This window comes from Pristis pectinata, chromosome 22 (assembly GCF_009764475.1).
Source record: "Pristis pectinata isolate sPriPec2 chromosome 22, sPriPec2.1.pri, whole genome shotgun sequence".
Lineage (NCBI taxonomy): Eukaryota > Metazoa > Chordata > Chondrichthyes > Rhinopristiformes > Pristidae > Pristis > Pristis pectinata.
The window spans coordinates 232,150-246,640 of NC_067426.1; the positions used below are offsets into that span (position 1 = coordinate 232,150).

The 14,491-nt window shown below is 46.5% G+C and overlaps 1 protein-coding gene across 1 annotated transcript in view; it reads left to right on the forward strand.

Annotated features, from left to right (window-relative positions):
* LOC127581604 (importin subunit alpha-7-like) overlaps positions 1-14,491 on the forward strand; it is a 127,086-nt gene that overhangs the window by 73,108 nt on the left and 39,487 nt on the right. The window contains 1 exon segment of the mRNA XM_052036106.1: positions 655-749. Coding sequence (XP_051892066.1) covers positions 655-749 — 95 coding nt within the window.

The window sequence follows — 14,491 nt, forward strand, 5'->3', positions numbered from 1 at the left end:
ACTACTAATGCAGGCATCCAAACACTAAAACAAATCTCTACCATCACCCTCTGTCTCCTATTGCAGAGCCAATCCAGGATCCCGTGGGCTACTAATGTTAGGCTTATAGATCTGTAGTTGTCAGTCTTTTCCCTGTTGCCCTTCTTGAAAAGAAAGACAACATTTGCAGTCCTCTATTCATCTGGTACCTCAGTTGTAGTCAGTGAAGGTTTAAAAATCTCAGCCAGAGACCCAGCAGTCTCTTCCCTTGCCCTCCATAGCAACCTGGGGAAATCTCATCCAGCCCTGGGGATTTATCTACCTTTAAGCCCACTAAAGCATCATGTACCTCCTCTTTATTTACCGAGACTTGCACCAGAATTTCACTTTCTCCTTCGCTGAATCTACCAACTACAAAGTTGGTTTCCTTTATGAATGTCAATGAAAAGTATTCATTTAGAACCTCATCCATACCTTCTGACTCCATGCACAGATTCCTGGTTCTTTAGTCCTTAATATACTTATAAAATGCCTTCAGATTTATCTTAATCCTGTATGACAGTGATATTTCATGATTGCAAGTCAATACAAGGGAAATGTGACAAGTTCATATTGGACGTATTTTAAAAAAAGACACATTTAATACTTCATTAAATCTTGTATTTTTCTTTCTAGAGCCAAATCCCCCCATTGATGAAGTAATCAACACATCTGGTGTTGTGGAAAGATTTGTAGAGTTCTTGAAAAGAAATGAAAATTACACATTACAGGTAAAACTTACAATCCCACACTTTTGATTTCAGAAGTTTGGTGCTAATAGCGAGTGGTAAAGGGGAGGAGTGTCTTATTGCATGTTTTAGTTTACTTCACTTTACAGAGGTTGGTGAGGGAAGGGATTTAAGATGCAGATTATCAATCGTGCATTTGAATTGTAGAATAGGCTCGAGGGGTTAAAAGCTGTCTCTTAACTCAATAACAGCCAAGAATTGTAAAAAACATTCCGTTTAAAACCTTGACTTGAGTTTGTAAGTTCTACGTACCATTTCATAAAGAAATTTGCATGATAGAAAGAGACAGAAGAGGTATCTAGCTTAAATCCATTTTAGATTCATAGATTCATATGGCACAAAAACAAGCTCCGGCACCTCATCCATGCTGATCCCATTTACCAGCAATTGGTCTGTAGCCTTCTATGTGTTGGCGATTCAAGTAACTATGATATTGTGGCTCTTGCAGAGACTTGGCTGTCACCAGGGCAGGAATGGATACTGAATATTCCTGGATTTCAGTGTTTTAAAAGGGATAGGGAGAGGGGGGAGAAGAGGAGGAGGGGTGGCGTTACTGGTCAGGCAGCGCATTCCATGCCCCAACCACTCTCTGGGTAAAAAAAACACTCTCTGGGTAAAAAAACCTCCCTCTGATATCTCCCTTGAACTTCCCACCCATTACTTTAAAGCCATGCCCTCTTGCATTGAGCATTGGTGCCCTGGGAAAGAGGCACTGGCTATCTATCTATTCCTCTTAATATTTTGTATACCCCTATCATGTCTCTTCTCATCCTCCTTCTCTCCAAAGAGTAAAACCCTAGCTCCCTTAGTCTCTCCTCATAATGCATACTCTCTAAATCAGGCAACATCCTGGTAAATCTCCTCTGCACCCTTTCCAACACTTCCACATCCTTCCTATAATGAGGCGACTAGAACTGGATACAGTACTCTAAGTGTGGTCTAACCAGAGTTTTGTAGAGCTGCATCATTACCTCGCGGCTCTTAAACTCGATCCCATGACTTATGAATGCTAACATCCTATAAGCTTTCTTAACTACGCTATCCACCTGTGCGTCAACTTTCAGGGATCCGTGGATATGAACCCCCAGATCCTTCTGCTCCTCCACACTACCCAGTTGCCATTAACTTTGTACTCTGCCTTGGAATTTGTCCTTCCAAAGTGTACCACCTCACACTCCTCCGGATTGAACTCCATCTGCCACTTCTCAGCCCAGCTCTGCATCCTATCAATGTCCCTCTGCAGTCTTCGACAGTTCTCCACACTATCCACAACACCACCAACCTTTGTGTCGTCTGCAAAGTTGCCAACCCACCCTTCTACCCCCTCATCCAAGTTATTAATAAAAATCACGAAAAGTAGAGGTCCCAGAACCGATCCTTTTGGGACACCACTAGTCACAGCCCTCCAATCTGAATGGACTCCCTCCACCACAACCCTCTGCTTTCTACAGGCAAGCCAATTCTGAATCCACATGGTCAAGCTTCCCTGGATCCCATGCCCTCTGACCTTCTGAAGAAGCCTACCATGTGGAACCTTGTCAAACGCCTTACTAAAATCCATGTAGACCACATCTACTGCACTACCCTCATCAATCTTCCTGGTCACCTCCTCAAAGAACCTTATCAGGCTTGTGAGACATGATCTTCCCTTCACAAAGCCATGCTGGCTGTCCCTGATTAGACCATGATTCTCTAAATGCTCATAGATCCTACAGACGTAAAGCCATGCTGGCTGGCCCTGATTAGACCATGATTCTCTAAATGCTCATAGACCACAGACGTAAGGCTCACTGGTCTATAATTCCCTAGACTATCCCTACTTCCTTTTTTGAATAAGGGGACAACATTTGCCGCCCTCCATACCTCCGGTACCATTCCCGTGGACAACGAGGACTCCAAGATCCTAGCCAACGGATCAGCAATCTCCTCCCTCGCCTTGCAGAGCAGCCTGGGGAATATTCTGCCAAGCCCCGGGGACTTATCTGTCCTAATATTTTCTAACAGCTCCAATATGTCCTCCCTCTTGATATCAACATGCTCCAGCACATTAACCTTACCAACGCTGTCCTCAGCGTCATCAAGGCCCCTCTCCTTGGTGAATACTGAAGAGAAGTATTCATTGAGGACCTCACCCACTTCCACAGCTTCCAGGCACATCTTCCCACCTTTGTCTCTAATCAGTCCTACCGTCACTCTTGTCATTCTTCTGCTCTTCACATAAGTGAAAAAAGCCTTGGGATTTTCCTTTACCCTACTCGCCAAGGCCTTTTCATGTCCCCTTCTTGTTCTCCTCAGCCCCTTCTTGAGTTTGTTCCTTGCTACCCTATATTCCTCAAGAGACCTATCTGATCCTTGCTTCCTAAACCTTATGTATGCTGCCTTCTTCTTCCTAACTAGATTTTCCACCTCTCTTGTCACCCATGGTTCCTTCACTCTGCCATTTCTTCTCTGCCTCACCAGGACAAATTTATCCATAACATCCTGCAAGAGATCCCTGAACAATGACCACATCTCCATAGTACATTTCCCTTCAAAAATGTCATCCCAATTCGCACTCGCAAGTTCTAGCCTTATAGCCTCATAATTTGCCCTTCCCCAATTAAATATCTTCCTGTCCTCTGCTGCTATCCTTGTCCATGACAATGCTAAAGGTTAGGGAGCGGTGGTCACTGTCCCCCAAATGCTCACCCACTGAGAGATCTGTCACCTGACCCGGTTCATTACCTAATACTAGATCTAATATGGCATTCCCTCTAGTCAGCCTGTCAACAGACTGTGACAGGAATCCATCCTGAACACACTTTACAAACTCTGCCCTGTCTAAACCTTTCACTCTATCCTTAAAAATATATACTCTGGTTTTTGATTCCCCAGCCCTGGAAAAAAGATCGTTCACCATGCTCCTTATGATCTTATATACCTCTGAGATCACCTACACTACAAGGAGTAAGGGCCCAGTCTGTCTAACCTCTCCCTATAACTCAGTCCCTGAAGTCCTGGCAACATCCTTGTAAATCTTTTTTGCACCCTTTCCAGTTTAATCACATCCTTCCTATAACAGGACCAAAACTGAACACAATACTCCAAGTGTGGCCTCACCAATGTCTTTTACAATCACAGCATAATCCATATTCAGTACTCTGACTGATGAAGGACAGTATGCCAAAAGCCTTCTTCACTGCCTTATCTACCTGTGACTCCATTTTAAGGGAATTATGCAGCTGTACTTCAAGGACTTTCTGTTCTACAACAGTGTCCAGGGCCCTACCGTTTAATGTAAAAGTCCTATCTTGATTTGTGCTTCCAAAATGTAACACTTTGCACTTATCTGAATTAAATTCCATTTGCCATTCCTCAGCTCACCCACCCAGGCAATCAATTCTTGATACTCCTCTTCACTGTCTACTACACCACCTTTGCCATCTGTAAACTTACTAACTATTCCTCGTATATTCTTGCCCAAATCATTAATAAAGATGACAAATAGCAATGGGCCCAGCATCAACCCCTGGGGCACACCACTAGTCACAGAGCTCTAGTCTGAGAAACATCCTCCCACCACCTCCCTCTGTTTCCTACCATCCAGCCGATTTTGTATCCAATCTGCTAGCTCTCCTTGTGTGCCGTGCGATCTAACCTTCAGAGCAGCCTACCATGTGGAACCTTATCAGAAGCCTCACTGAAATCCATATATGCTACATCTACCACCCTCCCCTCGTCAATCTTCCTCGTTACTTCATCAAAAAGCTCAATCAAATTCATAAGACGAGATCTCCCATGCACAAAGCTATGCTGGCTACCCCAATCAACCACTGCCTTTCCAAATGTAAGTATATCTTATTCCTCAGAATGCTTTCGAGCAACTTATCTCTGCTATCGGGAAATCTTTGAATGCCGATGAATACTTTTTAGTAGCGTCATTCTATATACTCACCATCGTCTGCGTGAAAAAGTTGCCCCTCAAATCCTTTTTGAATTTTTCCCCTCTCACCCTAAATCTATGCCCCCTAGTTTTGGACTCCCCTACCCTGGGAAAAAGACTGTTACCATCCGCCTTATCTCTGCCCCTCATGATTTTATAAACCTCTATAACGTCACCCCTTATTCTACTACGCTCCAAGGAATAAAGACCTGGCCTGGCCAACCCCTCCCTACAACCCAGGCCCTTTAGTGCCTTGCTCACATCCTCTGGCTATTGGCATAAATTCCCTCCTTCATAATTAAGTGTTCCTACTCTCTTCTCTTGTTTTTTAATGGATGTTTAAAATGCCTTGGGATATTGCTACTTGTCAAAGACATTTCATGGCCCCTTTTGGCCCTCCTAATTCCCTGCTTTCTTTATATTCCTTAATGGCCCTGTCTGGTTTCAGCTTCATAAACCTTTCATATGCTTCCTTTCACTTTTTGACTAAATTTACAACATCTTTCATCGTTCATGGTTCCAAACCTTGCCATCCTGGTCTTTCCTCCTTACTGGAACATGCCGGTACTGAATTCTGATCAGTTGGTCTTTAAACAACTCTCACATGCCACATGTGGACTTGCCCAATAACAGCTGCTGCCAATTTACTCTCCCAAGCTTCTGCCTAATATTGTTGCAATTTGCCTTTTCCCAATTCAGCATTTTCCCCTGAGGTCCAGGTTACCCATATTCAAATCTATCTTAACATTTAAGGAGTTGTGATTAGTATTCCCAAAATATTCTCCCAATTAAACCCCAATCACCTGGTTTGGCTCATTTCCCAATACAAGATCCAGTATGGTCCTGGCTCCAGTTGGTCATAGAGTCATAAGGCACAGAAACAGGCCCTTTGGCCTAACTAGTCCATGCGGACCAAGATTCCCATCTAAGCTAATTCCATTTGCCCGTGTTTGGCCCATATTCCCTTGAAACCTTTCCTATCCATGTACCTGTCCAATTATCTTTTAAATGTTGTTAATGTACCTGCCTCAACCACTTCTCCTGGCAGCTCAATCCATAATGCTGACCACCATCTGGGTGAAAAAGTTGCCCCTCGGGTTTCTATTAAATCTCTCTAGTCTCAGCTTAAACCTTTGCCCTCTAGTTCTTGATTCCCCAACCCTGGGAAAAAGACTGTGTGCATTTTGTCTAATACATGCATTCAAGGTGAGAGAGGGAAAGTTTAAAGGAGATGTGCAGGCAGGTTTTTTACGCAGAGAGTGGTGGGTGCCTGGAATGTGCTGCCGGGGGTGGTGGTGAAGGCAAATACGATAGAGTCATTTAAGAGGCTCTCAGACAGGCATATGAATATGCAGGGTGGAGGGATATGGAATTATGTAGGGAGAAGGGCTTAATTTAGTAGGCATTTAATTACTAACTTAATTAATTCAGCACAACGTTGCGGGCAAAAGGGCCTGTTCCTGTGCTGTACTGTTACATGTTCTATAATGATTATGCCACTTCTCAATATGTTGCATATATGATGCAGAGTTGGCAGGAGAAGTAGCTTCATACCTTTTAAGACAGCACCTCCTCTACTGTAATGCAGACTATTCCCAAGACTTCCCCATGTATTTTTCCTAGTTTTGAAGTCTTCATGTCATAGAGTATTACAGCACAGAAATAAGCCTTTTGGTCCATCTTGTGCATGCCAACCTGATCACAAGACAAGAGAAGACAAGTCAAAGGAGCAGAAGTAGGCCATTTGGCCCATCGAGTCTGCTCCATGAGCTAAACTAATACTATTCCTGTCTTGCCCCAATTTCCGGCCTTATCCCCATATCCCTTGATAGCTTGACTAATTAGATACCTATCAATCTCCTCCTTAAACGGCCCCAGTGATTAGGCCTCCACAGCTGTATGTGGCAAAGAATTCCATATTTTCACTACCCTCTGGCGAAAGAAATTTCTCCTCATTTCCGTTTTAAACCGGTACCCTCTAATTCTAAGATTGTGCCTTCTAGTCCTGGACTCACCCACCAGGGGAAACAGCTTAACCACATCTACTCTGTCCAGTCCTTTCAACATTCTAAATGTTTCTATGAGGTCCCCCCTCATTCTTCTGTACTCTAATGAATACAGTCCAAGAACCGACAAGCACTCATCATATGTAAGCCCTTTCATTCCAGGAATCATCCTCGTAAATCTTTTCTGAACCCTCTCCAACATCAGTACATCCTTCCTAAGATAAGGGGCCCAAAACTGCACACAGTACTCCAAATGAGGCCTCACTAGTGCCCCATAGAGCCTCATCAACACTTCCTTACTTAACATAGCATTCGCTTTCTTTACCGCCGATCCAACCTGTTGGTTAACCTTTAGGGTATCCTGCACGAGTACCCCCAAGTCCCTTTGTACTTCTGTACTTTGATCTTCTGCCTGGTCCCTTCTACCTGGACCCGGACCATATTCCTCCAAACCCCTCCCATCCATGGACCTATACGAATTTCTCTTAAATGGTACAATTGAACCTGCAACTCCCACTTACACTGGCAGCTCGTTCCACACTCGCACCACCCTCTGAGTGAAGCAGTTTCCCCTCAGATTCCACTCAAGTATTTCACCTTTCACCCTAAACCTATAGTTCTAGTCTCACCCAACCTGAGGGGAAAAAGCCTGCATGCATTCGCCCTATCTACACCCCTCATAATTTTCTATACCTCTGTAAGATCTCCCTTCATTCTCCTGCACTCCGGGGAATAAAGTCCTAACCTATTCGACCTTTCCCTGTAACTCAGGTTATCAAGTCCCGGCAATATCCTTGTAAATTTTCTCCGCTCACTGTAGGTAGGTGACCAGAACTGCACACAATACTCTAAATTCCGCCTCACCAATGTCTTGTACAACTTCAACATAACATCCCAACTCCTCTACTTAATGCCTTGATTTATGAAAGCCAATGTGCCAAAAGCTCCCTTTATGACCCTATCTACCTGTGACGCCACTTTCAAAGAATTATGAATCTGTATTCCCAGGTCCCTTTGTTCTACCACACACCTCAGAGCCCTACCATTCACTGTGTAAGTCTTACCCTGGTTTGTCCTCCCAAAGTGCAACAACTCACACTTGTCTGCATTAAATTCCATCTGCCATTTTTCAGCACATTTTCCTAGCTGCTCAAGATCACACTGCAAGCTTTGATAGCCTTCCTCGCTGTCCACTACGCCCCAATCTTGGTGTCATTTGCAAATTTGCTGATCCAGTTTACCACATTATTACTTAAATCATTAATATAGATGACAAACAACAGCTGACCCAACACCGATCCCTGTGGCACACCACTAGTCACAGTCTCCAGTCAGAGAGACGACCATCTACTTACCACTCTCTGGCTTCTCCCGCTAAGCCAATGTTGAATCCAATGGGCTACTTCATCCTAAATGCCAAGCGACTTAACCTTCTGGACCAGCCTCCCATGCGAGACTTTGCCAAAGGCCTTGCTAAAGTCCATGTAAACAATATACACCGCCTTTCCTTCATCGACCTTGTTAGTAACCTCCCTGAGAAACTTTATAAGATTGGTTAGACATGACTACTACACACAAAGCCGTGTTAGCTATCCCTAATCAGGCCCTGTCTATCCAAATACTTACATATCCTGTCCCTTAGAATACCTTCCAAAAATTTAGCCACGTCTGACATCAAGTTCATCGGCCTATAATTTCCTTAGTTATTCTTGGAGCCTTTCTTGAACCACAGAACAACATTAGCTGTCCTCCAGTCGTCTGGCACCTCACCTGTGGCTAAGGATGTTTTAAATATCTCTGCCAGGGCCCCTGCAGTTTCTGTACTAGCGTCCCACTAGGTCCAAAGGGACACCTTGTGAGGTCCTGGGGATTTATCCACCTTAATTCGTTTCAAGACAGCCAGCGGCTCCTCTTCCGTATTCCAGATATGGTCCAGGACCCCACTACTCTTTTGCCTCAGTTCTATAGTCTCTACATCTGTCTCCAGAGTAAATACAGATGCATAAAATTCATTTAAGATATCACCCATCTCTTTTGGCTCCATGCATAGATGACCACACTGATCTTCAAGAGGACCAATTTTGTCCCTTGCTGTCCTTTTGCTCTTAATATAGCTATAGAAACCCTTGGGATTCTCTTTCACCCTGTCTGCCAAAGCGACCTCATGTCCTCTTTTAGCCCTCCTGATTTCTCTCAAGTGTTCCCTTGCATTTCTTAAACTCCTCAAGCACCTAATTTGATCCTAACTGCCTATACCACCTTCTGTATGCGCCACCTTCTTTTTCTTTACCAGGGCCTCAATAGCTCTCGATAACCAAGGTCCCCTAAACCTGTTAGCCTTGCCTTTTATCCTAACAGGAACATACGGATTCTGTATTCTCAATATTTCACTTTTGAAAGCGTAGCACTTACCAAACATTTTTTTGCTGGAAAACAGCCTATCCCAATGCACACCTGCCAGATCCCTTCTGATGCCATCCAAATTGGCCTTACTCCAACTTAGAATCTCAACCCAAGAGCCAGTCCTATCTGTCTCCATGATTATCTTGAAACTAATGGAATTATGATCACTAGATCCAAAGTGTACCCCTACACACACTTCTGTCACCTGCCCTGTCTCATTCCCTCAGAGGAGATCCAGTATTTTTTTTTCAAAATAAACTTTATTCATAATAAAAGAAACTATATACAATAATAAAACTGTTCAAACCTTTACATTCGTGTACAGTTCAATTCTTAGTGTTACCTTTTTATATATAAAAAACACAGCACAGATGCCACAGGTGTGGCTCCCTGGGGGGATTCCCAAATCCCATATTTACAACATTTGAGGGGCTTCCTCGCCTGACCCCGCCCCTCCTCCTGTGGCAGAAGAACCCTAAACTGTTGTCCTTCCCCACCGAGCCCTCGCGCTGGCTGCCCCCAGCTTCAGTGCATCCCTCAGCACGTACTCCTGCAGCCTGGAATGTGCTAGTCAGCAGCATTCCCCTATGGACATCTCGCAGTGCTGGGAGACCAACAATTTTTGGGCAGACCAAAGGGCGTCTTTCACCGAGTTGATGACCTTCCAGCAGCAGTTGATGTCCGTCTCTATGTGTGTCCCCGGGAACAGCCTGTAGATCAGAGAATCCTCTGTTACGCTGCTGCTGGGGATGAAATGTGACAAGGATCCCTGCATCTTTCGCCACCCCCTCCTCGCAAACCCACAGCCCGCAAAGAGGTGGGCAACCGTCTCGTCCCCAGCGCAGTCCTCCCGGGGGCAGCGCGCGCTGGGGGTGATGCCCCAACCGTGCAGGACGGATCTGACTGGGAGGGCCCCTCTCACCACCAGCCAAGCGAGGTCTTGGTGCTTGTTGGTGAGTTCTGGCGATGAGGCATTCTGCCAGATGGTCTGGACAGTCTGCTCAGGGAACCACCCCATGGTGTCCATCGAGTCCTTCTCCTGCAGTGTCTGCAGGATGTTCCGTGCTGACCACTTCCTGATGGACTTGTGGTCCAAGGGATTGGTCCGGAAGAACTTTTCCATGAAGGACAGGTAGTGGGGCAACGTCCAGCTGGCTGGGACGCCGTGTGGCCATGGGACCAGGCCCATCCTTCGCAACAGCCGGGACAGGTAGAACCTCGGTACGTAGTGACACTTGGTGCCCACGTATTTGGGTTCCATGCAGAGCCTGATGCAGCCACAGACGAAGGTGGTCATCAGGATGAGGGCGACATTGGGGACACCTTTACCCCCATTGTCCAGGGACTTGTGCATGGTGACCCATCAGACCTGCTCCATCTTGGATCCCCAGATGAACCAGAAAATGGCACGGGTGATTTCCAAGCCGGAGGAGCGGGGAACAGGCCACACCTGCGCCAAGTACAGCAGCCCTGAGAGCACCTCACACCTGATGACCAGGTTCTTCCCAGTTATCGATAGGGAGCGCCGTTCCCACAGTCCCAGTTTCTGCTTCACCTTCCCAATCCGCTCCCGCCAATTTTTGTTGCATGCCCCGGCCCCTCCGAAACAGATCCCCAGCACCTTCAGATAGTCAGGCCTGACGGTGATGGGGATGTTGGATCGGTCAGGCCACTTGCCAAAGAGCATGGCCTCGCTCTTCGCACGGTTGACTCTGGCCCCTGATGCCAACTCAAACTGGTCGCAGATGCTGATCAATCTGCCGACTGGCCTCGGGTCTGAGCAGAAGACGGCGACATCATCCATGTACAGGGAGGTTTTCACCTGGGTGACCCCACTGCCTGGCAACATCACCCCTCTGATGCTCTCGTCCTTCCTGATGGATTCAGCAAAGGTTTCTATACAGCACACGAACAAGACAGGGGAGAGAGGGCAGCCCTGCCTGACTCCAGACTTGATGGGGAAGCTGTCTGTTTCCCACCCATTGATTTGGACTGCGCTACGGATGTCTGTGTAGAGCAGTTGGATCCAATTCCTGATTCCCTCCCAAAGCCCATTTTGGAGAGCACGTCCAACATGTACGTGTGTGATATCCTGTCGAAGGCCTTCTCCTGGTCCAAGCTGACCAGGCAAGTGTCCACCCCTCTGTCCTGCACGTAGGCGATCGTATCTCTGAGCAGCACAAGGCTGTCAAAGATCTTCCTGCCAGGTACAGCACAGGTTTGGTCCGGGTGGATCACCTGTCCCAGAGCAGACTTGACCCTGTTGGCGATGGCCTTGGACAGGATCTTATAGTCCACGTTCGACAGTGAGATGGGTCTCCAATTCCTGATGTCCTCCCTCTCCCCCTTCTGCTTGTAGATGAGGGTAATGGTACCCTTCCTCATGGACTCTGACATGCTGCCAGCTCGAAGCATAGCATTGTACACTTCCAGCAGGTTGGGGCCCATCCAGTCCCACAGAGCCGAGTGCAACTCCGCCGGTAAGCCGTCGCTTCAGGGAGTTTTACTCGACTCAAAGGAACGGATGGAGCCAGTCAGCTCCTCCAGGGTCAGTGGTTGGTCCAGACTCTCCCACTTGCTGTCCTCTAAGATTGCGCTCTCTCTAGTTGGGACCTCTACATATTGTTTAAGGAAACTTTCCTGAACACATTTGATGAACTCTATCCCATCCAATCCCTTTACAGTATGGGAGTTTCAGTCAATACGTGGAAAGTTAAAATCACCTACAATTACAACCTTATATTTCTTGCAACTGTCTGCTATCTCTCTACACATTTGTTCCTCTAAATCCCGCTGACTATTGGGAGGTCTATAATATAGTCCCATTAACGTGGTCATCCCTTTCTTATTCCTCAGTTCCACCCATATTGCCTCAGTTGACAACCCCTCCAGTATGTCCTCTCTGAGCACTGCTGTGACCACCATAGAACCACAGAACCGTAGAACCATACAGCACAAAACAGGCCCTTTGGCCCACCATGTTGTGCCATCCATCAAACCACCCTCACACTACCTAACCCCTTCCTCCCGCATATCCCCCCATCCCACACTCCTCCATATGCCTATCCAACAGGCTCGAACCTGTCCAATGAATCTGCCTCCACCACCACCCCAGGTAGTGCATTCCATGGACCAACCACTCTCTGGGTGAAAAACCTCCCCCTGACATCTCCCCTGAACCTCCCACCCATAACCTTAAAGCCATGCCCTCTCGTCTTGAGCATTGGTGCCCTGGGAAGGAAGCGCTGACAGTCTACTCTATCTATTCCTCTCAATATTTTATATACCTCTATCATGTCTCCTCTCATCCTCCTCCTTTCCAGTGAATAAAGCCCTAGCACCTTAAGCCTCTCCTCATATTCAATACTCTCTAATCCAGGCAGCATCCCGGTAAATCTCCTCTGCACCCTCTCCAACGCCTCCACATCCTATAATGAGGCGACCAGAACTGAACACAGTACTCTAAGTGTGGCCTAACTAGAGTTTTGTAAAGCTGCATCATCACTTCGCGGCTCTTAAACTCAGTCCCGCGACTTATGAAAGCCAACATCCCATTGGCCTTCTTAACTGCTCTTTCCACCTGTGAGGCAACTTTCAATGAACTGTGAATATGAACCCCCAGATCCCTCTGCTCCTCCACACTGCCAAGTACCTTGCCATTTACCCAGTACTCTGTCCTGGAGTTTGTCCTTCCAAAGTGTACCACCTCGCACTTCTGCAGATTGAACTCCATCTGCCACTTGTCAGCCCAGCTCTGCATCCTATCAATATCCCTCTGTAAGCTCCGACAGCCCTCCACACTATCCACAACACCGCCGATCTTAGTGTCGTCCGCAAACTTACTAACCCAGCCCTCCACCCCCTCATCTAAGTCATCTATAAATATCACAAAAGTAGAGGTCCCAGAACGATCCCTGCGGGACACCACTAATCACTACCTTCCAATCCGAGGCACTCCTTCCACCACAACCCTCTGCTTTCTACATGCAAGCCAATTCCTAATCCACACAGCCAAGCTTCCTTGGATCCCTCGGCCTCTGACCTTCTGAAGAAGCCTACCATGAGGAACCTTATCAAACGCCTTACTAAAATCCATGTAAACCACATCCACCGCATTGCCCTCATCAATCTTCCTGGTCACCTCCTCAAAGAACTCTATCAGGCTTGTGAGGCAAGATCTTCCCTTCACAAAGCCATGCTGGCTGTCCCTAATCAGTCCATGATTCTCTAGGTGTTCATAAATCCTATCCCTTAGAATCCTTTCTAACAGCTTACCCACCACAGACGTGAGACTCACCAGTCTATAGTTCCCTGGCCTATCCCTATTACCTTTTTTGAACAAGGGGACAACATTTGCAACCCTCCAATCCTCCGGCACCATCCCTCTGGACAATGAGGACTCAAAGATCCTTACCAACGGTTCAACAATCTCCTCCCTAGCCTCTCGAAGCAGCCTGGTGAAAATCCCGTCAGCTCCCCGTCAGGACATTTTCCCTGATGAGTAATGCCACCCCTCCCCCTTTCACACCTCCTCCTCTATCATGTCTGTAACATCGGAACCCTGGAACATTGAGCTGCCAGTCCTGCGCCTGCTGCAACCAAGTCTCACTAATGGTTACAACATCATAATTCCACATGCCGATCATAATTCCACGTGCTAAATTCATCTTGTCTTTTTCCACAGTAAAAACAGAGGAGAAATATTCATTAAAGACCTTGCCTATCTCCTGCGGCTCCATCCATAGATGCCCTCTTTAGTCTTTGAGGTGTCCTATTCTCTCTCTAGTTACTCTTTTTACTTTATATACTTATAAAATCTGTTTGGATTTTCCTTAGTCTTCTCTGCCAAAGTTATCTCATGCCCCATTTTTGCCCTTCTGATTTCTTTCTTGAGTACACTCCTGCATCCCTTGTACTCCGGGGATCCATGATCCCAGCTACCTGTACCTGACCCTTTTTTCTTTGCCAGGGCCTCAAACATCTTTTGTCATCCAGGGTTCCCTACTCCTACCAGCCTTGACCTTCACTCTAACAGGAACATGCAGGCCTTGAGCTCTCACTGCCTCACATTTAAAAGCCTCCCACTTGCAGGTGGTCCCTTCACCTGCATACAACCTACTCCAATCAACTCTTGCAAGCTTCTGTCTTGTACTGTCAAAATTTGCTTGCCTTAATTTAGAACTTGAGCCCGTGGACCAGTCTGTCGCTCTGCATAACTAATTTAAAACTAGTAGAACTATGGTCACTGGTCCCAAGTGCTCCCCACCTCAGTCCCTTGCCCTGCTCTATTACCCAAGAATAGGTCGAGCTTTGTCTTCTCCCGAGTAGGGCCCTCTATATATTGCCCAAGGAAACTTCCCATCTAAGCCCTTAACAGTATGGCAGTCCAGACT